This window comes from Oryzias latipes, chromosome 13 (assembly GCF_002234675.1).
Source record: "Oryzias latipes chromosome 13, ASM223467v1".
NCBI classification, from domain to species: domain Eukaryota; kingdom Metazoa; phylum Chordata; class Actinopteri; order Beloniformes; family Adrianichthyidae; genus Oryzias; species Oryzias latipes.
Window position 1 is genome coordinate 10,042,578 of NC_019871.2, and position 25,490 is coordinate 10,068,067.

General features: G+C 41.0%; 2 protein-coding genes across 4 annotated transcripts in view; both read left to right on the forward strand.

Moving 5' to 3' along the window:
• The first annotated feature begins 1,672 nt into the window (after positions 1–1,672).
• nek8 (NIMA related kinase 8) lies at positions 1,673–12,109 on the forward strand. 3 transcript variants are annotated; one of them, XM_011482381.3, is made up of 15 exons: positions 1,673–1,776; positions 2,932–3,137; positions 4,645–4,877; positions 4,951–5,082; positions 5,165–5,373; positions 5,472–5,551; positions 5,644–5,828; positions 5,975–6,122; positions 6,492–6,568; positions 6,776–6,893; positions 7,012–7,162; positions 7,952–8,115; positions 8,346–8,498; positions 9,832–9,990; positions 11,056–12,109. In XM_011482381.3, exons 1-15 carry the CDS (start codon positions 1,730–1,732, stop codon positions 11,082–11,084), a joined length of 2,091 nt encoding a protein of 696 aa, XP_011480683.1. In that variant the 5' UTR covers positions 1,673–1,729; the 3' UTR covers positions 11,085–12,109. The 3 variants fall into 3 exon arrangements, with proteins under 3 accessions (XP_011480683.1, XP_004075367.1, XP_020563819.1); XM_004075319.4 differs by having other exon boundaries at positions 5,647–5,828; XM_020708160.2 differs by lacking the exon at positions 9,832–9,990.
• Positions 12,110–13,435: 1,326 nt separating this feature from the next.
• traf4 (TNF receptor associated factor 4) overlaps positions 13,436–25,490 on the forward strand; it is a 32,709-nt gene continuing 20,654 nt past the window's right edge. The window contains exon 1 of the mRNA XM_004075320.4: positions 13,436–14,034. Within this exon, the coding sequence (XP_004075368.1) occupies positions 13,892–14,034 (143 nt within the window). The 5' untranslated portion in view covers positions 13,436–13,891. The remainder of the gene's footprint in view (positions 14,035–25,490) is intronic.

Consider the following 25,490-nt stretch of genomic DNA (forward strand, 5'->3'; position numbering starts at 1 on the left):
GATGAATTTTATAGGATTTCCCCAGGTTTCATATTCTTCTCTCTGCCGTAGCATATCTTTGAGCTCTATCATTCCTTTGGAGGGTTCTACTTGTCATTTTTATACGGGTCTTTCTTTCTTTTCCAACAAATGGTCTTGAAGGTTTCATTGAGCATCTCTGCCTCTCTTGTGGACATTACTGTTTGGGTGGGAGTCATACATCTTCAACACAATCTATCCAAGACCAAAATCTTAGTGCATCTGTGAGATCTTCAACAGAATATAGACAAAATGTTCAGTTTGGCTGGCGATTTATGATTTGCCAGCTAAATTTAAAAAAGAAAAAAAAATTCTGGCACTTCTTTGACATTGCCGATTCTTTGATGAACAGATTTGCTCCCCACGATATCAGATTACACAGATTACCTTCATGTTCACTTGCCATCTCCCATAAAGTCTTCTTGAAGCCTGCACGATCAAACCTCATATGTTTCATTTTTGTTCTTTGTACTGGTATTGAGTGGCTACTCATGTCACACGGTCAACTCCTCAGCTGAGCATCCTTATCCAGGTCAATAACTATAACCACTCAGTGCTTACTGCTAATGAATGACGGCTTGTGATCTTTGCAATGGTGTAATAAAAATTACCCAATGTTTTTGTTGCCTAGTCATCAAGGCTGGCTTTTTGTTTAATCATAAGCACAGAAATACTGAAAAGTGAATTTAATTGTTTCACACTTTCAGTACAGGCAAAGTCTGGGGTTTCTTCCGTGGGCCCTATTGTCCACTTGTTAATATGTTTTAACCACATAATTTAACCCCCTCCTCTGTTTGATGCAGTTCATTGATCTAGTTTTAGTGTAAATTCAAGCTTGTTTTGTCTCTAAAAGATTCATTTTTACCAGCACATCTTTTGTTACCACACATTTCTTTCCGGCTGCGTAGGAATAATGTTTAAACACTTAATCCTGGTATTAATTTTAAGATTTAAATCAACAAAAGTCATGCTGACCCTAATCTCACCTTTATGTGGAAGGCATTAGAAAAAGCTGCTCACATTCACACCTGAAGATCAGCAGTTTCACCATCCCACAAAGTGCATTCCTGGGCGCTGACTTTGTGACATGGCTTTGAGTGACAGATGGCAAATATGTTACTGAGCAGGTCTGAGGAATGTCACCCACACCTTAAGGCCTCATGCTTAACTGAGCCACTTCTATATTCTTGTTAAGAACATACTATATTTTTTAACCAATTCTTGTTACTACAGCCCATACAGATAACATTTGTAATCTCTAAATTGTAGGAAAACAATCATTTATTCACAGATGGTTGTTTACGATGGCACATCATTATTTTGGGAAGATAAGATATTTGAAATTAAATTTCAGTTCAATACAGACTCAACTTTGAGACAGAACAAAGCATTTATTGCCACAGGCCCCTTTCTGTGCTTTAAATAGGCTAATACAATTTAACTGAATTATTCACTCTTTCACTTCTGAGAGTCAAAGTGGGCCACAAATGACAATGTTTGGTGTCTTTTTTCTTATCTGTGATATATGTTTTTTTCTTGTCAGATTAACACGCAAAAAAGTCTGAATACAAATTGCATTTGGTTGATCTTAAATTTTCTCATGAAAACTATTTTTTTTGTCCCTTGTTTCTTCTGTTTTGTCCCCCGTGGCATGCCGTAGTTCTGGGCTCGAGTTGCCTAGAAACGGCGGAAGCATTAGTGCGCAGCAGCGATGGAGAAGTATGAAAAAATCAAAGTTGTTGGCAGAGGAGCTTTCGGGTAACAACTGCTTTTAAACACACACTGTTGTCCTTTTCACACATTAAGTGTATTAAGGCGTTTTCGGAAGTTTAGTTATTGCAAAAAAACTTTACGAAGTCTCGTTTTTTCCCCTCAAAATGTAACGGAATGCACATTAGAGGATGTCGCGTCAACAGAGGCTACGGAAACAGTTCACGAAAGTTTTTGAAACAGTAAAAGTCATCGACAGACAACTTTTATTTTAAATCCAAGAAGAAAACACGAAGTTAAAAAAGATTTATTTTAAAGCTATGCTAGATATTGGTTGTCAAAAACTCAGTTTCTAATCTCAAACTGGGCACAATAACAAACAGATGGTATGGGCTCTAGCCTAATGTCATTAATTTATAATTTCCTGCTGCTGTAGCCTGTCTAAGTATATGCACTCTGGTGACATACTAAAAAATCAAAAGTAAACCTTTAAACCAGAACATTAAACTATGTTTTCCCTCCAGTAAATATTCTCTCTATTTATTCTGCAATTTAGAAATGTGAGAATGGACATACAAACCTCATTCCATCCATTATGCATAGTGTAAAAGAGTATAAGAATAAATGAGGAAGTTTGCATTACACATCTCTGTAAACCACATTGACTGTTGCTTCTTTGTTTAAAAAGTGATGCATACATAAAACTGCCCAGAGGATCAACATCTCCCAAAGTGGTTAATTTTTAAAATGTACTAAAGTGTTAGTGTTTTGTTTTCTATAAAGATATGTTGCAACTTTAAAACCAATTCTGACATGTTTTGTGCTCTGAACTGCTGCCAAAGGACTGGTCAGGTGCGTAATGCAATTTGTGTAATTAAGAAGGAGCTTTTGTGACTTAAATCTGTCTTAAATTGACAGAATTATTGTTTGATTAAATGTTTCTGATTTCCAGTGAGAAATGTAAAAAAAAATGCATTTCACGCATGTTTATTGACAGAATATATAGTCAGTCCTGTCTCACTTGTTCTACAGGCTGTAGTTCTTTATTATTTTGGCTGGTCAGACAGCAGTTGTCTTTTCCATAGTCAGTCCCCAAAGTTTTTTGGGGATGGACATCTCACTTAAACAGCCACACATCATTCACTCACATCCTAATTCAAGAAAACATGCATCTCATCTGTCTTTCTTCGCCTGGCCTGTCAGGATTGTTCACCTGTGCCGCCGGCGCAGCGACGGCGCTTTTGTCATCCTAAAGGAGATCCCAGTGGAGCAGATGTCTCGGGATGAACGACTGGCGGCTCAGAATGAGTGTCAGGTGCTGAAACTGCTCAACCACCCAAACATCATCGAGTACTATGAGAACTTCCTGGAGGACAAGGCCCTCATGATAGCGATGGAGTATGCGCCAGGTAAGTTGGCTCTTGTATCCCGTTACATGATCCTCTTTTGTGTGCTTTACATTTCCCATGTTTTACCGCCAAAGGGCTCCACATCTTTTCTCATTCCCATGTCACACCGGGCAGACCACTATATCTTATATCATTTTCTGGGTGAAGACAGTGTTTAGAAATAATCAGTTCAATTATGTGGGGAGGGCATTAGTGAGTCCAAATTGTTTGGATCTGACTCACTGACAAGCCCTGAAGTCCTTAGTTTTCATCCTTTATTCCATCCTTATCCTATCCTAAAGACTAGACAGATGAAACTGCCACACAAACACTGATTTCTTTATGTGATATTCCTTTTGTAAGTGAAATTAAGCAATAAACATCTCATCTTTTGAAACAGTTGGTTTCCTAAATAAATGCAGGACTACAGAGTTATGGTTACAGAAACTTAAGTGACTATACCTTAAAAATCTTAAAACAAACATGGTCTAACTAAAGCACAACTTAAAATCTAAAGAAGATTGAGGATGAGGATGAAACCATGAACTTCAATAACCTGATGGAACAGTTGTGGAAATTGCAAATGTAAACCTCCTATGACCGTGGAAGAAACACAATAGCAGAAAACTAAATAGCCTGAAGACTAATGTAATAAACTTGCATGGACTCCTTGAGGCTGTCCATATACCCCTAAATTATTATTTAGAGGCTTCATTAAAGATGCATTTGTTAGCATTTTTGTTTAGATGATGATGATGCAGAAATTGACCTGCCATGAAACACCCACATAAGAAACGTTCTTGGAGGCCTCTGTTTAGATGAAGTCAATGCTTCATTTTCATCAGATGTTTTATTGAATAAAAACTGAAATATTTGTTTTTCTCCCAAAGTCTTTTGTTTTTGTTTTTTATCACACTTGAATTTCATCTAAAGTTGAATCTGTTTTTTTCATTTATTAATTTGATAGAAACAGGCTTTATGTATAAATGCATTGAATCAGTCACTGTAATATTAGCTGTGCTAAGCAAAAAATAGCTGCTAAACTGACACAGGCACAGATCACGCCTGTTTCAGCATTCCTGCAATGACTCCCTGTCCAAAAGACGTTTTCATTGTTTCTTCAACAGGAGATCAAACAGAAATCCAATCTTTTAGCCCAAACATTTGTTGAGGTTCACAAACCAACTTCAAATTGTCATCCATAGACTTTCAATAACTGTAAAATAAGCTGCCAATAAATATTAAAGCGGAAAATTTAAGGTTTTAAAGTCTCACAGTTGCCCCCTCTTGCTTTTGACCCAGCTTAGAATTTTGTGTTCCTTTGTATTTTTATTTTAAAGAAAAATCCTTTTATTTAAGGTTTTAGATTCTTTATTTCCCCTTTCTGCATTGAAATCTTTTGCATTTGTTTTTACATATTTCGTTAATGAAATACTATATTTTGAGTTTAATTTATTACAAGACATGTGCTGCTTTTAAGCAAGTAACAGTTTTTAAATGTACCTAAAAAACGATTGAATGGTTTCAGGTGGAACTCTGGCTGAGTACATCCAGAAACGCTGCAACTCCCTCCTGGATGAAGACACCATCCTTCACTTCTTTGTGCAGATTTTGCTTGCTCTGTATCACGTGCACAACAAACTCATTCTGCACCGCGACCTTAAGACTCAGAATATTCTGCTGGACAAGCACCAGATGATTGTCAAAATTGGGGACTTCGGCATCTCCAAGATCCTCGTCAGCAAGAGCAAAGCGTACACTGTGAGACTACTCATCAAGTTGACATAAAGTAAAGTCACCGTGAAATAACAGCTGCTGCTCTCTCTCTGTTCAGGTGGTCGGGACTCCTTGCTACATCTCTCCGGAGCTGTGTGAGGGAAAGCCATATAACCAGAAGAGTGATATTTGGGCTTTGGGCTGTGTACTCTATGAACTTGCCAGTCTCAAAAGAGCCTTCGAGGCTGCTGTAAGATTCAAAAAAACATCCTTTTTTATTTTGTTTTTTACTTTTTTATATATATAGAGTAAACCCACACTCTGGTTTTCAGAATCTCCCAGCTCTTGTTCTAAAAATCATGAGTGGAACTTTTGCTCCGATCTCGGACCGGTACAGCCCAGAACTCCGACAGCTGATCCTCAACATGCTCAATCTGGATCCTTCCAAGAGGCCTCAGCTCAATGAAATAATGGCTTTGCCCATTTGCACCAGGCCACTGCTCAATCTCTACACAGATGTGGGCAACGTGAAGATGCGCAGGTGAGTCTACTGTGCAAAAAAGGATTTTCAGATCTTCTAAACTCATAGCTGGTTTTAATTACAATACCCAAGGATTGGTTTCTTTTCTGTTCCTCCAGGATCGAGAAGCCATTATCCGCTGTTCAACTTGGTCTACCAGGAAGACCAGGAGGGAGAGTTTCCACCAGCAGATTGAGAGGTGAAACACCTCATGTTGTTTTTGTTTGAGTCTGATCAAACTGTTTCTCACTGTCCGAATCTTTTTTAACGTATTTTTCCCTCTTGCCTCAGAAGGGTCATTCGGTTTTGGATCGGGACAGGTGCATTCGCTCCCTCTGTCCTCCGTCTACACATGGGGAAGCGGCATCACGACCCCTTTCCGCCTCCCTATGCCTAACACCGAAGTGCTTCAGGTGTCGCTCGGTCGCACTCAAAAGATGGGAGTCACCAAATCTGGTCGTCTGATCACGTGGGAGGTTTGTTTGGAGAAATCTTCCCACTTGAATAATTCAATTTTTGGCTCTGGCTTAATTTCCGGTTACCAGGGCAGACTTGATAGAGTTTCAGCTGTGAATCAGGGGCTTCTTTCACCGTGGCTTCAATAAAAAACTTGTTGTCCCAGGCTCCATCTGTGGGAGCAGGTGAGCTGGGCCCCCCCGGTGTGGTGGAACACATGCAGCTGCTGTTCATCTCTCGCTTCCTGGAGGGCCAGTCCGGTGTCACCATCAAGTCTGTGTCCTGTGGAGATCTCTTCACCACATGCATGACAGGTTTGGGGCAAACTTTTTATCCTTGCATAGATCAGAGAGACCTCCTCGCCCCCGATCAGTGGGAGTTTCATTCCAGGGAATCAATATTCAGGATCTGACCTTTGTTCTTACCCACTGACACAACCTCGTTTGAAACTCCAAGGCAGCATTTCAGGCATTGAAGCAGGTTGCCTGTCCTGAAAGTGAGCTTCCCTGTTGGTTCAGAAATGTGTTTCCCTTTTATTTATCACTGAACTCCACTGTAAAACAGATAAAACGGGAATAAAGCCTCCTCCCCTTGGTTTACCCCTTCATTTCTTTTTCAACTCAAAGTATTCCCTTAGTTTTCACAACAATCCTGTTTATCCCCTGTTTGTGTTTTCGGTGCAGAAAGGGGGATTATCATGACGTTTGGAAGCGGGAGCAACGGCTGCTTGGGACACGGCAACTTCAATGATGTAACTCAGGTGATTGTTGACAAGAAACAAATGAAAATTTTAGTAAATTTCTGCTTCCTGTTTATGGATACACTAAAACAAACGTATATGTGAAGCAAAAATAGTTTTGCGGTAAAAACAGCAGTTGTAAATTGTGTTTTGAAACTATCAGTGGGTGAGCCACATGCAGCAGATGGAACACTGACTCCTCTGTGCACCGTCTGTTTACGTTCGTAGCCCAAGATAGTGGAAGCTCTCCTTGGGTATGAGCTGGTCCAGGTGGCCTGCGGAGCTTCCCACGTCGTTGCTGTGACCAACGAAAGAGAAGTATTTGCGTGGGGAAGAGGAGACAATGGTATGAGAAATGAACCAGCTCCTTTTTTTTGTTTTGACTGCACGGTGGAGCGTCTGCGTTGATGATTTATGCCACGAGCCTCTGAGCACAGCCGGATTGTTGGGTCTCTGTCTCGAAGGTCGCCTCGGGCTGGGCACCCAAGACACCCACAACTCTCCCCAGCAGGTGTGTTTGCCTGTGGGATTTGAGGCGCAGAGGGCGGTGTGTGGGGTGGACTGCTCCATGATTATCAGCAGCCAGAGCAGCATAATGGCATGTGGAAGCAACAGGTAATAATTTTGCCTCTCAACCCAAAACAGTGACTGTGTGAGTTAATGCCGGAAACCGTCTTACTTCTGAAAAGACACTGCGTACTTTTCGAAAAGTAGCATGAAACTCAAACAGGCTTTTGAACAAACTATTTGCAGAGGGCACAAACTTTGAAATAGTTTTGTGTTGCAGAACTTGTGAAGCAGCATTCTCCCAACAATGACACTATGTCACTGTTAGTTTCTTTCATAGTATCTGTCTGAGTGATCAACTATACAAAGATAAAAAGTATTGAAATGTTGTGAAAGCTGGAGACACATTTTTATAAAAAGCAGTTTGCAGTACTGTCACACGGAGTTTCACTTACTTTCCACAATTTTCATATTTGTGTGACATTTATTAGCCCAGAATTTTAGCTTTCCCTTTGCCTTTAGTCAGTCTTAATATTTCGGCTAAATGATGTAAGCAGAAAATCTATTTTGGGAATTTATTGCCATTAGATTTTTCAAGCATGTTAAAAATTATAGCAACAAAGACAGCCACTAAGACACTGAAATAAACCTTTTTGGGACATTTTAGAGATTTCTGGGAGGAAACTGGTTTCTAACAGAAGTTATAAAAACTCAGATTTGACACAAACGTCCTAAATTTATGCTCAAGTCACCACAAACTAAGACTAAAATGTGACTGATTAGAGACCAAGATTATAATATGAAACATGAAAGTGGATAACACTGTATAAATGCAAAGATCAAACTATATCCAGGGTTTCCAGTGTCACTGAGGCATGTGTCTTCTTTTGTGGTCAGGTTCAACAAGCTTGGCCTGGATAGGATTACTGCAGGAGAAGAGCCAAGCCAGGTCAACCAAGTGGAAGAAGCCCATTCTTTTACACCCGTCCAGTCGGTGCCGCTCAACACTGACAAGATTGTTTCTGTCGACATTGGAACTAGTCATTCTGCTGCTGTCACAGGTTAAGAAATCAATGCTTCCTGAAATGTTCTAGTATTGTGATAATCAGTTAATTTTATGTCGTTGTATAAAGGTACAAAAAAGGGAGAAGTTTCTGTTCTGCGAAAGTGAAAGGATGCCATGTAAAATCACATGTGACCAAATAGTCTAAATCATAATTTGTCAATTTATTTTTATTGATTTATAAATGTAACTCATCTGTGCGGTTTCTTCCATCTTTTCTACGTACAGAAGGGGGTCAGTGTTTTACATTTGGAAGCAACCAACACGGGCAGATGGGTTGCAGTTCTCGGCGGAGCGGCCGTGTTCCGTACCTGGTTCTGGGCCTGCAGGACATCACCATGGTTGCTTGTGGCGACGCCTTCACCTTAGCCATTGGAGCTGGTGAGTAACAACAAAAAAAGAGCCTGAGTCATTTATGACAAAGTAAGCTCAATGATGTCATGTGCACTGAAGGAAGGAGGAGCTGTGCTTTACATTTACCTCCATGACAGATGACTGCATGAAAGCTCTGAAAGAGGAGGATTCAACTTTATGTGATTTATGGCAGAAATTTTCTAGCAAAACAAAACTTGTCTGTTGTCAGCATTTCACTTGAACTATTACTTTAAGTTGCATGACAAAGTCTAAGTCACAGTCAACACGTTTTTGTGCAAGAAAACTCTCTCTACAAATGTCAAGCATTAGTAGATAGAGGATTAAAGAAATGAACTAATTTTCAAAAATTGGAAATTTGACTGAAGCAGAAGAATTCTGCAGAAACATGGTTTTATTGTGAGTTGAGTTTCCTCTGCCTTCTGCAAACCATATGCAGATGGTAAAGACCCACTCCGATTATGTTTTGACCTATTCCCAGTGGTCTTTTAGTTATGATAATGTAGTTTTTAGACAGAATGACAAAAAAATTCAAAGACACAGTTTTGCAGAGCTGCAGTAGTTAATTACAAATGTGCCTTTAAGTTTCCTCCCTGTTGCTGAGAGTTCTCTGTCTACATGCTCTCCTGCTATCTTACAGATCTTTACAACTCCAACTTAACATTACCAATGCAATAAAAATAGTGCAATAAACTGTTTGGAGCAATCCAAACAGTTTAGAGCCAGATTCCAGCTCAGACGAGGAAAACGTAGACATTCATGGATCTATTTGTCCACAATTGGATGCATCAGAATGGAGCACAGCAGGGAGCTTGTGGCCTGCCCAGTGTATATTCCATATGACAAATGAGCTCTTTTTTAACACAATTTTTTGTCTGTTCCTGATTCACAACAATTGAAATAAAGAAATTCCCACAAATGCAATGTTAGGCATAATTTTCCTATATGTCCTCCATTATCAGAAAAATGTCACAAGAACATGTTGAAAAACACCCAAAACACAATTTCCATTAAAGTGGGTCTTTGAAGTGGTGGTATAGTTCCTTAAACTTGTTGGTAAAGTTGTAAAAATACAGAGGTGTGGGTGTTTTGTTTCATAAGCAAAGTGCCATCTGATAAACTGTTGAACTGTAGCTGGGATTGGCTCCCCGGGGAGCAGACAGCGGTGCCTGTAGCTTTTCTTTGTATAAGACGTCTTTTTTTGGCTCAGACAGAACCATTATGCTGCCACCGCAGGAGACGCAGAGCTGCTGTCACTTAACAGATCTGTGCAGATTAAACCTTCCTGGGGGTCTCGCTCTGAGTTTGGTGACGAGGGCCGGCCGTCTCCTGTGTCTTGCAGAAGGGGAGGTGTACACGTGGGGGAAGGGGGCGCGTGGACGCCTCGGAAGAAAGGAGGAAGACTGTGGGATACCGAAGGCGGTGCTGCTCGATGAGAGTCACCCTTTCGCCGTGACATCTGTGGCTTGTTGTCATGGCAACACTCTGCTGGCAATGAAACGTAATATTTAGCTTATTACCCTCTGTTAACAAACACTGGGAGATGAGATGAAATCCCACTAATCCCCAAATGAACGTCTGGCTGGTCTCAAGAGCAGCTCCTCCTGATGATGTCTGCAGAGATTTTTCTGAAGTCACATATGAACAAAACGGAAAAACAACTTTGATTTCTAATTTAAACCCCAGCAAGATTTTAGGGATGTAGATTTTTTCACTTGATTAAAGATTTCTCCCTGCAGGCTCATAGGGACTATTTATTCTAAAAATTCCATCTATTGATTTTTTTTTAACTGTAAAGCTTTGATTTAAATTTAAAAAAGCTAAAAATCCTATTGACAAAACAGAAAATGAATGCAGATATGGAAACAACCTCAGTACCATAAATACTACTTAATAAACACAATTAAGACGGCTTGATCTACATGTTTGAATGGATAAATGAACAAAAGATGCATAAAGGTTAACAATTTTCTTTATATTAACAAAAATCGATGTATTCTATAAAAAAATGAAAGTCAAACTGCGATAAATCAGTAATAATTCAAAAGTCAAGGCCTCTGCCATCAGGACTCATGTCAAACATCTGCAATACTGTTTCTGTGGTATTTTGATCTTTGTCCTGATCAGATTTAAAAAATCATAAAATCCTAACTAAATATTCGTGAATCTTTCATGATTTTAGTGAATATATTTACTTTAATCTCATAGTAATTACCGGATTAGGAAGCAATGCATCTGCTGTTCACTGCCTTTTTGAATAATCCGATAATCTTACATTATCGTGAAGGATATACAATAATCTCTCTCCCTAACCTACAATATACTTTCATATCTCTTTTTTATGTTTATTCTGTAACATTTGGAGCAAAAAGAGCCTAATTTTAGAGATGATATCATTTTTTTGATTGTTAAACGAATTTGTTTCGTTAATGATGGTTTGACGTCTCTCCATTTTCAGATGTGTTTGTTTTTAGTCTAATTCAGCCCGTTTTGCACAAAAGATGGATAGAATTTGCTTTCTGTCAGACGTCAGTTCCACTGCGCTCACTTTGTTTCCTTCTTTCAGCTCTGTTGGAGGAGCTGATACCAAGATGATTTTGTGCTGAAAGGCGTCCATGTGAAGCCCAGCATGGTCCTGATGAAGAGGGCGTGACCTTTCTGCTCTCCTGCTCTCTTTTGAATCTGCAGCTGCCGTGTTACTCATTTATCCTGTCTTTGAATATATTCGCTTTTTGTTTTTTTAGTTAGTTGTCGGAAAACTCAGAGGGAGTCTAAAGCTGCAGGTGGAGAAACAACAGGCCTGTTGAAGAAATGTTGCAACAAACGGCTGGATTACTGAGGATCGTTAGTCAGCTCTCCTGCGGTGAGGTGTTGTCCTCCCACACCTGCAGCGCTGCTAAACTATAAAAGTCAGTGAAAGTCGGAGCTTTCTTAAGACACTAACAAATGAAACAGGAAAAATAAAGTCATTTGGCTCAGGAGTGAAAAAGACACAAATGTGTTAATCTTGATCACACAGTCAGAGGTCACTTTGTGCCGCACTGGATTAGTGTTGTAGTGCAGAAGGGTTCAAATCAGATTACCAAAGGGCAGAGTGGGGCTGGAAATGCTGCCTCATTCAGGCTTTTAAGTCGGCCTTTTTGCTCTGGAGTGAGCGGTGGAGGAGCTGCATTTTTAGAAACCTCTATGATGTCAGCAGCTTTCCAACAAACAGCGCACAGTTCATCTCATGGCTTGTGCTCTTCATGCGTTAAGGTAAACGCTCGCAGACGTTACCGCCAGTCAGGAAGTGAGCTTCAGCTGCAGTTTTTGAAAGGCCGTTATCTCACATACATATTTCATTTAGAGTTTTACATTCTAAGTGGTGTAAAACTGTCAGACTGATTTGATTCTTCAGATTCACTAATCTAGTCTGTCTTCATCGACTGTGACAGACCAGCTCTGTCTGAGGGTTTCTCACTCATAAACTGAGTGACAGATTTTCCAAAATATCGTAAAGTTAAAACAAAAAGTGGATCTTTGTATTCTATAACAATGTTTTAAAAATGTGCATATACATTTATGATGACATTTTGTATGAGCCAATGAGTTTGACATACAATAAATGGTGTTTAATTTGACTTTTTAATGCTAAGCTGTGTTTATTGGATGAGCAAAGCTTTTAACCAGAGTAAAGAGGAGTGGATTCTGCCAATAAATGACTTGGGAAATGCTTTGGAAGCAAAAAGTCTCTTATCTGTGGACAAATTGAGCTTGAAAGTCTTGTTTGTACTTGATAAAGGCAAAATCTGACAAACAGAAGCATCATCAAACAGCTGTAATATCGGTGACATGCCTGTTACGAACTGTTTAAGATACCATGCATGGTAACATTGCCCAATCGCTCAGTGAAACGACAACTAACTGTTTCAAGTAAAGTGTTTTTTTTAATGATATAATGCAATTAATTATTTTAACTATTAATGTTAAAAAAAAAAAAACAATGTAATGTTGTTCTCACTATAGGATGCATTTAAACTTTGGTTACAGCTGTCCTTTGTGATGTAAAGCTGTAAAGCTGCCAGACTTGTAGACTTGGAGCACATTTATATTTCCTAGAAATGAAACCTGATGTGTGAGTATATTTTCTTTTTGTACACTTTCATCTAAGCTCAAAGTGATCATAATTCTTTTGAATACATTGAATATAACAAAGGTCATTAATTTACCTTTGTTTGCTATTTCTTGGTTTTTCATGTTGAAAAATCCTCTGTCATGAACCGCTGCTATTTAACCAAACTAAACTGAATTAAATTTTAATTTTTAATCATTGAAAATAATAGAAATTGGAAAGACTGATGAAGCAACAATAGAAATATGATCCTTCAGAGTGATAATAGTTGCCTCATATAACCCAATTTTTCCTCAAAATATTGTTTTAATTTGCAGCAGCTGGTTGTTTTTTTCATGCTTTTATTGTTGTGCAGCATTGATTTTTTTAAAGTATTTTTTTCTTTTTATCAGTGATGTTCCTCTTTGCAGACACCTTGTGAGGAGGAGGAGGAGCTGCTGCCATTGTTGTCCTGGCTGATGATGTAATGGTGATGTAATCTGCTGGCAATCCCCTAAGGTGAAGGGGATCCAGCTGTGTGGCTCTGCTGCTTCTGCTCCAGGTGATGCCAAAAGGGTTTTTTGTTTTGTTTTTAGTGAATTTGTGGTAAAAGTGGGTTTGATCGTGTTGACGAGCGTTTGTGAAAACATTTAGAGGTTTGTTTGTGTGCAGCATCTCCAGCAGAGGGCGCATTTCCCCCTTCTGTGAACCCCTAAATGAGATCAGGTTGCTTTTTACTAAGAATCTTCAGAAAAAAATACTTTCTTTCTTTTTTTATCTATCTTCTGCAAGGACGTTATTCTACATTTTTTTCTTTTTTTAATTTCATGTTGGACTCAATGATGGGAAAACAGCTGCAACAAATGTCCAGCCCAGACTGACAAAAGCCTAATTAAAAATCCATAAAAGAAGATCAAAGATAAAATGGTGCGAAAGGAGAGCCGAGGCTTCTTGACTCCTCCCGCGTGGAGGAGGAGGAGGAGGAGGGAGGAGAAGAGGAGGAGGCGGGGCTCAGAGCACCTAAACAGACGGAGGTCTTTGCATTGTGCTGTCAGTGGAGCTTGGAGTGCAGTCACGGAGCGGCTCCGCTGGTTCAAACAAACCTCCCAGCGGAGGAAGCATCGCTTTTGCAGCCGTCCATCTGTTGGCAGCAGCGGGGCTAAAGAGCGGCGGACTCGTGGCCCTCTAGAGGCCATCGTGTCGGTGACGGAGGAGGACGTGCTATGAACTCATCATTGGCTTAGAGTAGACCGCACCGAGACCGACCGAGAGGACGCTCGCACCTTCACCTGCAGCCCCGAACGCCGCAGCCATGCCCGGCTTCGACTACAAGTTCCTGGAGAAGCCGAAGAGGCGCTTCCAGTGTCCGCTCTGCAGCAAGGCCATGCGGGAGCCGGTGCAGGTCTCCACCTGTGGACACCGCTTCTGTGACACCTGTCTGCAAGAATTCCTCAGGTACGGCGGCGCTCGTGCCTTTGTGTGTTTGTTTGTGTGCGCGCGCGCGCCCTGACAGCCAGCTCTGTAGGTGATACCGGAGGCGGTTTCGGTTGAGGCTAGGTAAATAAAAGCTGGTAGGTGTGTTCCGCTCACCTTTCAGCCTTCACCTTCACGTGCGTGACAGCTCTTTGTGCGGCCCCTCCACAACAACAATAACACAACGTCTGGCCTGGGGGAGACGCGCCTGATCCGAGCCCCCATGCATTTGAGGCAAAAACAGGAAGCAGTCGAGCTCCTTAGAGGAAAATGTTCAGACATTGTGTTTTTAATTTTTTTTAGACTTTTGTCTTTTATGAGGTGATTTAGAGTTCATTTGTCCTGTTGTGGTGTCTGCGTCCTGCAGAGGGCCCCTGTCTCCTCTCCTTCTGCCTCAGGGTGGCTGACTTTAAATCTGCTGGGTGTCTGACTGAGCAGGCTAGATTAGACAGTCCTTCATCGTTGGTGTGGGTTTGGCCCTTAGGGTGACCGCTGAGGGACCTTTTACTCAGAGGTCATAGGTTTTGAGTGACCTCCTGATCTGCTCATCACTGGAGTCTGTGTGGATGCAAGCACAAAGGCAGGTTTTGTCCGATTGGTTTGAAGGACAGCACCACTAATGATCAACATCCTGCATTAAAAAAAAAGCTCCCTGCATCTGAGACATCTTACCCAAGCAGATGCACCATATCCCTGCCTCACTGAAGTTCGTGTTTTCTGTCAGCGGAGCACACAGCGGTTGATTTATGTGTGCAATCGAGAAGGTTAAAGGAAGTAAATCATCCCACTTTCCACCCAGTCTGAGGAGGGGGATGTTCTTCTGTCTACATGCATGGAGACTTTAAACGTTTAAATTTCCTGAAGTTGTTCTCTTTATATTAAAATGTTTTATGAATGTGATTTAAGACATTTATTCATCAGTGGATAACCCTTCGCTGACAGAATAGCCAAAAACGTAACTTTCTTGGTCCATCACGACATATTTCTTCTTTTAGTATTGATTCAGGGGTATCACTTCTTGATTAACTTAAAATATTCATTAACTTCAATCCAGAACCATTAAGGATTTTTAGAAAAAGCATTAGAAATAAAGTTTCAGCCTCTTTGAAGAGATTTTTATTTACGAAAATATTATTATTAACTGAATATTTTAGTTACTTTGTTTCAAGGGATTTTCTTTTTCTTTTTTGCAGTTATTTAGACATTTTTTTTAGTGATGTAAACACCCTCATCTGTAATTGGAGGATGATCAAAATGCATCTGTAATGTTGCTTTTGTTGCTGAAAGCCTGAGCAAGCTCTCTGGAAAAATGATGAGCTTTTGATGGATTAATCCTTCATTTGGTTTATCCTTTTGTAGATGGTAGGATCAGCTGCTTGTTTGTCATAACAGTTGTGGGATTTAGTAAACTTTAAATTGATGAACAACACATTCAGCCTGAGATTTTTTTCTCAATAGTTGCAAAATCAACAGATTAACAAATGCATCAGCTTCAGTGTATTTTCTACAAAGAAATTACATAAAAGCTGCAGTTTCTTGGTTGTTATTTTAAATAATACTCCATTAAGTCTAATTGATCTGCAGTTAAACTTTACTCTAAGCTGTTAAATTGTTACCAGCTCTGGAAAAAACCTTTAACTTTCCCAGCTTGACTCTAAGAAACACAGAGGCAACAAACTCTTAAAGAAAGACTTTTATTTGAGAAAAAAAATCCTCTCCCTTCTTGTGTATAGTATTTTAAAGTAGTAATCGTCTTCCTGCGTCAAACAAGGTCTCTGATGCTGTGAACTCATGAGCCGGTCGTCACTTCCTGGTTCGGAATATTGAGTCATTGGGACTTGAATGTGGAGCAGAAGCGGATGAACAAAGAGAGCGTGGAATACCAGCGTTCCCTGCTGATCAGTGCGCGCTTGGCTGCTTTTGTCTGCCTTAGTCCCGCTCCTCCTCCTCTGGTTTGCAGCCCTTCACTCCCACACATGCACGCTTCATAACTTCAGAAAGTTTTCAGTGTCTTAACTTTGGGCCTTTGTGTGGTCAGACTATGACGAAGATGCCAGAATGAAGAAGAGGAAGCTCAGTCCTCCAGAAGCTTTAGTCATAAAAAGCTCTTCACATAAGTCTCAGGTCCAAGAGAAGATTTAACTTTGAAACCTGCTATTGTCTGTGCTGTAAAACTATTACATTCTTGTTAACATATCTGATTAGACCCAACTTTGCACCATTAAACTCAGATTCTCATATTGAACCGCTATAGCTCAATGATGATGTGATCAAGAGCGAATGAAGGCTCTGATTTCACAGTTGCTACTCTTCTACAACATTTGCCCTTATGTTAATGGAGGTTAAAGGTCATTCTGCCTCGCTGCTAGATATCTAATGTCATTTTATGCCTTAAAAATATTTCCTGCCTCACTTCACCTGCAGATTAACATGCATTAAAACCCCTAGCAGTCTGCATTCTATCCGCCCTGGTGGATGCTGACAGAAACAGTCAGTCAGCTGAGTTCTCACCCCTTTAATTAACAAAGTGTGCCAGGCGAGGCCACCGAGCGCGCCGGCGCCTTTTGTGAGCAGAGTTCAAGTATATTGGGGATGACAGACAGCGGTTAGCTAATGCTTCGCCCATTGTGCAATCAAGTTGATCCGCTCTCTCAGTAATTATTAAAGGCCCTGTCGTCTCCAGTCAGGACTTGCCGACTGGTGCGGTCCACTTTCACGGGAGCGATTCAGAAAGGCTTTGGCGTGACACCGCCGTAAGCATCCCTGCTTAACCGCAGTTCTCTGTGTCCCATGAACTTAAACCCCTGCTGTCAAACAGGAAAAATTCATGTTTAAGACAAGGATCAAATTAAAAAAGCAATTTTTAAACGAAGATATTATATGTTATCAGTCACTGTTTCTCTATAATCCATTTCTATTTAATAAATAAACTCATATTAAAGTGTCTTTTCAGCTTTTGTTCGAACAGTGTGGTGCTCTTCAGTGCTAAACTGGGAGCATTTAAGTCTACTTTGGGGTTAATCCTGCATTTTAGCTTCAAAGGGTCCTCGAGGGGCACTCAAGGAAACACATGAATTGTTCTCACTTTCCCGTGTCGGAGCACCCCTGTTAGCATGTGATGCTAATGTCCTGTGTTTCCTCTGGGGAGGGGGGGAGGAATGTGCAGCCGCAGCAGTCCTGGAGGCAGCCCCCGCTCTGAGGGAGACTTGTGAAGGAGAGTGGGCCTGCCCTGCAGCCTCAGCGCTGCACTCGAATACGAGTCACATGCTTCAGCATCACCATGACCAGGCCTTTGTTTGGCCCACTCTGCCTGTTCAGTGAAGGACGGGTCACATTTGAGCCTCAGTGTGACCGAGACGCCTCTGTGGTGCCGCTCCACACCTGCGACAGGGGTGATACTGGTTTGTTTTGCCTAGGGAGCTTTTTCTTACATTTGCAGAGTCACGAGAAGCTCCAAAGTGGGCTAATGTGAGTCGTTTCTAATACCAAGGGAATTGCTTCTCTCTTGCATTTTCTATCAGCCATGACTCATTTTTAGCTTCACATCCCCTGAGTTCAGAGTAACTTTTTCTCCCCTCACTAATGCACCTGCTCTGGCTTTTCTTCTTCTTCGTCCACAGAGGTCTCCTTCATTTTAAATTGAATACATCTGTCATCTTCTAACATGATGAGGTTTTCCCTTCACAATTTGGTTTGGTAGAGTTTGGGCCTGGAAATAAAGAATGATCTTGTGTTTACAAAGATGAGCTGGGGAGGCTTAGAGAGAGTCTACTGAGGTCAAGCAGATTTACTGGGAAAAACTCCTTAAACAATTATTCACTTTGTTCCTTTGGCATCTGACCATCCTCTTTCCAATTGGGTTTTTGATTGTTTACATTTTTATTTGATGAAGCTTTGCATATTTTTCATCACAATGCCCATTTTAGGGTTTTTAGTGGCGTATTGGTAGCGTAAAAAGATTAACTTCCCAGGTTTTTAAGTGAAACTTTAACAGAAAGAGTCACCTTTCTGATTTCCTTCTGCACAGAAGGCTCTTAAAACGTTTCTTAAAGGTCCTAATAGAGCTGTGTACATTAGTGCTGAATGCTGTGCATAAGTCTGCCACTTAAAGCAGCTGGGCCCTTTGTGTCACAGTGGGTATCTGTATCTAAATGGGACTGAAGCCATGGATGGTCAATGAATGGCTGCTGTCCCAGCCGTTCTTCAGTGCCACCACAGAGACTTTCACAGGCCCTGCAGGTGTCCAGAGACCGCACAAACATCCTGGGCCCAGATCCGGAGAGCTTGGAGGGGCCGTCCTCCTGGGATGCACAGAAAGGTCTTGTTTCGCTAAGGGAAATCACTTGGGCATCCATCAGTTTGCTGGCTTCTGTGAAGGCCTCTCTGATGCTCCTGCAGCTGCAGCCCCTCAGTGGGAAACAATCCAGCGAAGACACCCATCCAGAGAATAACAAGTGCTAAAAAGTAAAACGGTAGAGCAGAAAGTTTTAAAGACTTAAGAAAGCTGTCAGTGTGGTTCCGTCTATTTTCTGAAAGGCACACTTGAGCTATAGAGTCAGAGGTTATAGTTGACGCGTCCTTCTTAAATGAACTTCCACAGTCCCAAGTTCTTTGTTTTTAGATGTTTACTTCCCAAAAAGGTTGTTACAAAAAATATAAAAACAAAAACATATAAACATAAGAACTTTAAAGTACGATCAAAAACTAGTGCGCTGTCTCGCTCTGTAGTTTCACAAAAAAAATGAAAACAATGCGCATCTGGCTGCATCATACATCCCAGCCAATAGAACTGCTGGGCTCCTAGGTTGACCTGTTCTTTTGCAAATGCAGTAAAAAACATTGTAGGATGTTTAAATGGCTCTAACAAAAGCAAAGAAACAAACAGCAGCTAACTTGAGGCTTTGCTGGTCACACCTTCCTTTTACTGTTTCTGAACTTTGCACACTGCTGGACTTTGTGGTGAAAGTTTGATGAGATACCACTGGACTTTAATGAAATGAAGTCTAACTGCTGCAAGAAATTTGAATAAATTAACCTAGAATAAATCCGGCAAAAAACTTAGCGTGCCATGGCTAAGACTTATGCTATAACTAATCCTTTTGTTTGTTTTTGTGACTTTTTAACAGGAAACAGAGAAAAATATCCCGCTACAGACAGTGGGCTTTTATTTTTATCTGACCTTCAACCTCTTTTCAAAGAGGCCTCTGTGTTTAATAGTGGCTTTTTGCATAGCTGATCAGCTGTCAAATATAGGAGTTTTTCAAATACCTTGACACGGCGCTTTAGCTTAAATACTCACATGATGTATGTGAAGAGGAAAATCTGCAGTAGAATCCTGTTGTTGTCTGGATTCACACTCGGATGGATGTTTGCCGGCCTGTTTCACCACGGGGTGATGGTCTCCTGAGAGGAAGTGGGGAGGCTTTACAGATGCAGCTGTGGTGACGACATCGCTGGGAGAAAGCATCCCGACTCTTTCTCACAACTGCAGAGGCTCTGCTGAGAGGAATTTATATTAGCAGAAGCACTTTGTGACAGCTGTGGGGAGCTGAAGAGGAGACCCCCTTCAAAAAACATGTTTGTTTTATTCTTTGAGGGGCTTGGACTCTTTTTCAGCTTCAGATTCTTCACTTTCTGATGGTGTTTTCTGAGGAGGAGCCGTCTCTGACGTCCCCTTTAACTATAAAGGCTCCTGAAGTTCATCTCCTTTGTTTTGCAACTGAAGCAGTGCAGAGAACTCAGAGATTCAATCATTCCAAATGATGCATGTCACAAGTGTGTGACCACACTGCTGTTTGAGGTGTGTTTCCGTTTCTGCGAAAGGAAGGTGTATTTTAGAGAAGATGACTCAACTTTCACACCTAAAGGACTTTGATCCAGAAAGCTCCTGACTCCTTCTTATAGGCAGGGAAACAACACGTGTTTGTGGATAAACAGAAACTCCGCCATATTTGTTTGATGGGTTGAATGATACCGACCTCTCTGTTCAGTCACATTTAAGAGATTTAGGTATATTTAAAATAACTTTAAGCTTAGAATTTAGGACTTAGAAGTTGGGATGTTTTAGCTAAATGTTTTTCTTTTTTCTAAATCTTTTCCTTTTTTATGTCTTTAATTTATAAGTGACTCTTAATTCACTCACTCTTGTCGACTCTAAACAAAGAATTCCTTGTTTAGACTCTAAACGAAGCACTACTTTTTTCTGCTTTAGTTTGCAAATACGGTAGATTAGAATAATGACATCTTTAAAGAGCCACTCCGATCATCTTTTGAGCTATTTTAAAAGCGTTCCCAGAAGTCCTTTAGTTGCCATTTTTAGCAAAAATCAAAAAAACGCTGTCGTTTTCCAGAGTGGCAATAGTTCATTAGAAATTTGCCTCTGAGTATTGTGCAGGACTGTTGGCGAGGAGCAACCACGCCTCCCTTCCCCTCACCATTGCTGAAAGCTCTCTGTTTACACGCTTTCTCGCTAGCTTACAGCACCTCACACCCTCAGCCAAACATTACCGGTTAAAAAAAATGGTGAGCAATATTGGGGCTAACCAGCTGTACAGTTTTGAGCCTGATGCCAGCTCAGACGAGGAAAATGAAGACGTACATGGATCAAGTTGTCGATAAACCAGAATGGAGCCGGTGGCCCACCCAGCACATTTTCTACGTCACAAATTCAATCTTTTTCAAACAGCATTTTTCATCTTCTCCTGATTTACAACACATAAAGAAATAGTCAGAAATCAATCTTAATCTTAGTTTTCTTTATATATGGCCTCCATCATTGGAATATGCCACAGAAACATGTTAAAAACACCAAAAACAATATTTTCATTGCAGTGGGGAGTCTGAGCAATAAGAGTTGAATGCAAATAGATGTGCAGCAGCAGTTTTTACCAGAATTTGTGCTCCACTGCAAGAGCCCTTTAAACCCAATTGAACCCAAGACAGGATTTTCACAGATGTAAAAGTGTGTGCTAGAGATTTATGTCATTTACACAAAACATCAGCTCTGAAACGCTTGCAGCCCTCTCCGAGTCCTTTAAAGACATGCCTCGGCTTGTCTTTTTCCATACGGGTTCCTTTAAAATGAATCTGGAAGCCTTTAGGGCCAAACAAAGGCGTCAAGCATTCCAGAGACGCAGCAAAGCACCTTACCCTCGGCTGAGTGAGCATGCTGGGACCGAGCGGCTCAGCCCAGCCCAGCTGCTGGACTGAAGCCAGTTGGCCCAGATCTGGAAAGCATGGCTAGTGCTTACACATGCTTGGGTATGCTCACTATGTAAAGCAGCTCAGATAAAGGGTGTGTGTTTATCGCAGCACATGCATGCGGTCAGTCTGTTCGCACTGCTAAGGCCCCAATCGACATGTTTTTCTGTAACGATTTACTGCATTTTTCAGGGAACAGATATTTTACAGTTCGAGCTTTTCAGCCGCCCCGCATCTGCTCCTCATTGTGCTGACGGACTCCTCCTTTTAGAAAGTGTGATTTGTGCACAGGTCACCGAGCAGCTTCGGTTGGCTTGCAGTAATGCACGTGCTTAAACTCCCACCCAAATTATTCCAGCTCTCTGGCTAAAAGCTTAAATGTGGAAACAGAAGAACAGATCAGTCATACGACGTTGAGACCAAAGTGAGGGTTTGTTTAAAAAGAATTCTTAAAAGCAGCTGTGTTAAACGCGTCAAAATAATGTTTCATCTCTTTTTTTTTCGCACGCAAGTGACAGTATCTATATTGTGTTTATCTCCTTGCTCTACTGCTTTTTAACATTTTATTATAGTATTTTCCAAAATTAGAGAGCAATATGGAGCCAGTTGCTTTAGCTGGAGCTGATGGAACCTGTAAAGTTCATATGTTACGTCTTATCTGAGGCTACATTTTTAACCTTTTTTGAGAGCATTCAAGTTCAAGGAGTTAAAACATTTAACATATGTGCTCCACTCCTGAAAATGTCACTAAATGTCAAATAATTTAAGAAACTAAACCTGTTTTTCCTGCTTAACTCAGGAGCCTAACATTAGCTGCATCAAGGGATTGGATTTTTAGTTTAGCACCTTTTACCATAAAAACTGATTATTCTGGAAAAGTTGTGTGTACATTTAGTGCACAAAAGATCTGGGGGTTCGGCTATACTACAGACATTAAAAAGTTTTTAAAAAAATCACTGTAGCTGCCCACATTTGCTCTGCCTTTCTTGTCTCAATGGGAGTTGGACGCATTATTTTAAGGGATGCTCACATTTTTAAAAGGAAATGCAACACGTCTTTTTTTCAAAGGCCTTCTTGGGAATGATGGATATTTGATGGGTTCTGGGGTTGGATTAGTGTTCATGAATTTATGTGGTGGACATTTTTGGTGGTTTAGCATGGACAGAGATGTGTTTCTGGCTCCAAACAGCAGATGTGGATGGAATTTGTTTCAAATCCCTAAAAACACCAACACAAAATGTTTTTCCGCACAAACTGATCAAAACAAATCATATAACTTTGAGTAACTTCAGCTGTTTATCCTTGTTTTTTGTCACCCAATGCGGTGTTTTCAGGATTCTGCGCTTTCAGAAGGCCCTTCTTTGCTTGAGTCTACGCTTTTGAGATGTGGTCTAGTTGCTTTTTTAGGAACGGACATCCCACTGCAGGATCCATATTAACAGGATGCTTCCTGTTTGAATTAGAAAGTACTTTTGTGGCTGCAGAAGTTTCTGGAATGACAGGAAGACCGGAGGGGGATTCGTGTCGGAGATCTGCAGCTGGGACCGGCAGTCGCTTTCGAGGCACCTGTCCTCTGTGAAAAGCTCCTCTGTGAAGCCAAACAGGTGTTGCTGGGGCAGTTAAGCCCTCCACGCAAAGAAAACACTCTCTGAATTATAGTCATTTATTCACAGGGGCCTCCTTCAATGTTAAGGTCGCTAGCCAGTTGCCTTTCCGCTCTCCTTTTTCTTTCAGTGATGAAGGCCTTCTTCCTGCCAAGGTTCCTCCGTCCCTCCTCTCCTCAGCTGTCGTTCTTCCTGCAGTGGTCCTTTAACCAAACAGTTCAATGAGTCCCTTGTTGTGCCCAAGGATCTCACTTGCAGCTCACTTTCTGATGTGTCAACACAGCATTAATGCGCTGATCTCCTTCCTTCCTCTGAGTTGCAGATCCCATGAAAGAGCAGGGCAGGAAGTGTCTGTCAGGTGCATCTCCGGATAGACTGGTTTTTTGTTCTCCCATTGACTTCCTTATTAACTGCTGAGGTTCCACTTAATGCGTGGAGTTTCAGACCATCAAACTGACTGCACAAAGTTGGACAATAACTGATAAACCTGTGTTAACTTCTTGTTAGAATGAAATCCCAGTTACATGATGGATGAGCTGGAGCAAAACTGGTTTATATTTATCTGAGAAATTTGAAGAGGTGACATGGCGACATTGAAGTGGGTGACATCTCCAACTCCCGTTGCTCTGTTTTGCTGCTTTTCAAAACATTTATCTGATAATTTCTCTCTCGCGTTGCAGAATTGATGTTAAGCAAACAATATGCAGCCTAGGCGCTTTTAGAACAAGGGGGGGGGGATTTGACTTCAGCTCCCTCCCGAACAAAGGAGCCGCGTCCAAATTGGATCCAGATTGGATCTGAGACCATCACAGAAGGGCACGAGCCTCCTGCTGGGAGGGGTGGCTGGCAGTATTCTTTTGGACTTCATCACATGTAGTCTGATAAGGAGAGCCTGGAGCCCCAGAACATCTGAGGTGTGACTACGGCAGCTGATAATACAAGCGGTGAGCAGGGTTTGTTTATTTTCTGTGAATTTATCCATCCATCTGTGTGTGCTCAGTGTCAGCCACACACACCTAGAAAACCCTCACCTACCTTTCTGGTTACCATGGACACGAAAGCCCAGAGCCTAAAAATGGAGCAGCCGGTGATGTGAACATCTCTCAGGCTGAATCAGCTCACTGGCAGATCAGAAAAAAACTTCCTGCTCACAATAAAGCAAAAATTTAAATCAAGCAGAAGTTCACATTATGCAATCTTTTTTAATGAAAAAAGTGTTAAAGGTGTTTAGTGTGAAAAAGAAACTTCAGGTGTTTTTCTTTCCTGCCTAACAGGAAGTGGTATGACTCACAGCACATCAGAATTCACCCTCTGCTTTCAGCTGGAGATAAAGCTGAATCACGACGAGGTGCGTCACGCCGTGGCTGTGGAAACATTCGTATCACTCCCGACTATCGTCTCCAACTTCTCATAATCTCAGAGGTTTTCCGGAAGCGTGAAGTTTTTCTACAAGCGCGCTTATCAGCGTATCAGCATGCAGGCAGTGATTCATCATGCACTCAACACAAGAAAACTACTTTATGCCCTAATAATCCTCGAGGACTGAACTTCCTGTCCACAGCTAATAAAGAATATGCCACAGCAGGTTTTTCTCATTTTCCTCAAAGATCAGAGCAAAAATAACTCCTTCACACAGGACAACTAATAATGGTTTCCCCACACCTGCTGTCAAAGCAGGTCGGCAGAACAGCCGCGTGTTGTGTCGTTTTGGGATGCGCAAACTGACGTTAAAGGCGTATCTGTAGGTCAGAATAAAAGCCTGGATGGGTCAGTGACAACACCTCATAACTGCAGATAGACAAAATGAGTTTGCATGTGTGGACTGGAGCTTTTATCAATGAAGTAGAGAGAACAAAGACGGCAGGTTCATAATGTAGGAACTACTCTTTCTATTGTTGGATGGAGGTTTTTTGTGCTGAATAAACATTACACAGCATTGATCAGCTAAGAAGGAAACTGACAGACTGCCTATCTTATACTTTTTTTTGAGATTTGAATATTTTTCCTTTAACTAGGTCAAAAGAAATGTCAACATTTCACTAAATTAACTCTTTCATCAGACTTGTTTTGTCAGTCTATACATTTATGACCGTTTATTGAGCACCATTTAAACAACTGTACTATACTTTTCAAATAATGTATGAGACAAAAAAATAACAATTAAAGCAAATGTCTTTTCGCACCATAAAATTTAGATGCTCGGCCATGCCTCTGGACGAGAAATATATTTAGAGATTTTTGTTTCGTTTCTTGATGTTTTATCTGGGCTCTTTGTGTTTTTAGTAGCTTCATGGCCTAGTTTCAAACCGATTGAATGTTCTAGTGGTTTAATTGAGATTTTTTTGGGCCGCTATTGACATAAAGCCACTGATGGTTTTCAGCTTGATAATGTTTTGCGAGTTCTGCTCTTCTGCATTTGGATGGTTAACTTGGTTAAGTGCAATAAAATCTAAGGAATTGCATCAAAGCCAGCCAGACCCAAACTGATGCTTACATCCGAAATTAAGCTGCATTCCAAAGTGAGTCAAAGCGGTTTTCCTTGACTGAGGTCAGACTGGCTATTTTCCTGCTTTCTTGTTGATTCAAGTTCTTACCGTCTCTGATAGTTTACTTGGAAATGCTTTTTGCAGATCT

Coding starts and splice junctions, on each gene's coding strand:
- nek8 (XM_011482381.3), top strand. CDS start 1,730: ATGGAGAAGTATGAAAAAATCAAAGTTGTTGGCAGAGGAGCTTTCGG. Junction 1,777..2,931: donor GTTGGCAGAGGAGCTTTCGG/GTAACAACTGCT, acceptor CTGGCCTGTCAG/GATTGTTCACCTGTGCCGCC. Junction 4,878..4,950: donor GCAAGAGCAAAGCGTACACT/GTGAGACTACTC, acceptor CTCTCTGTTCAG/GTGGTCGGGACTCCTTGCTA.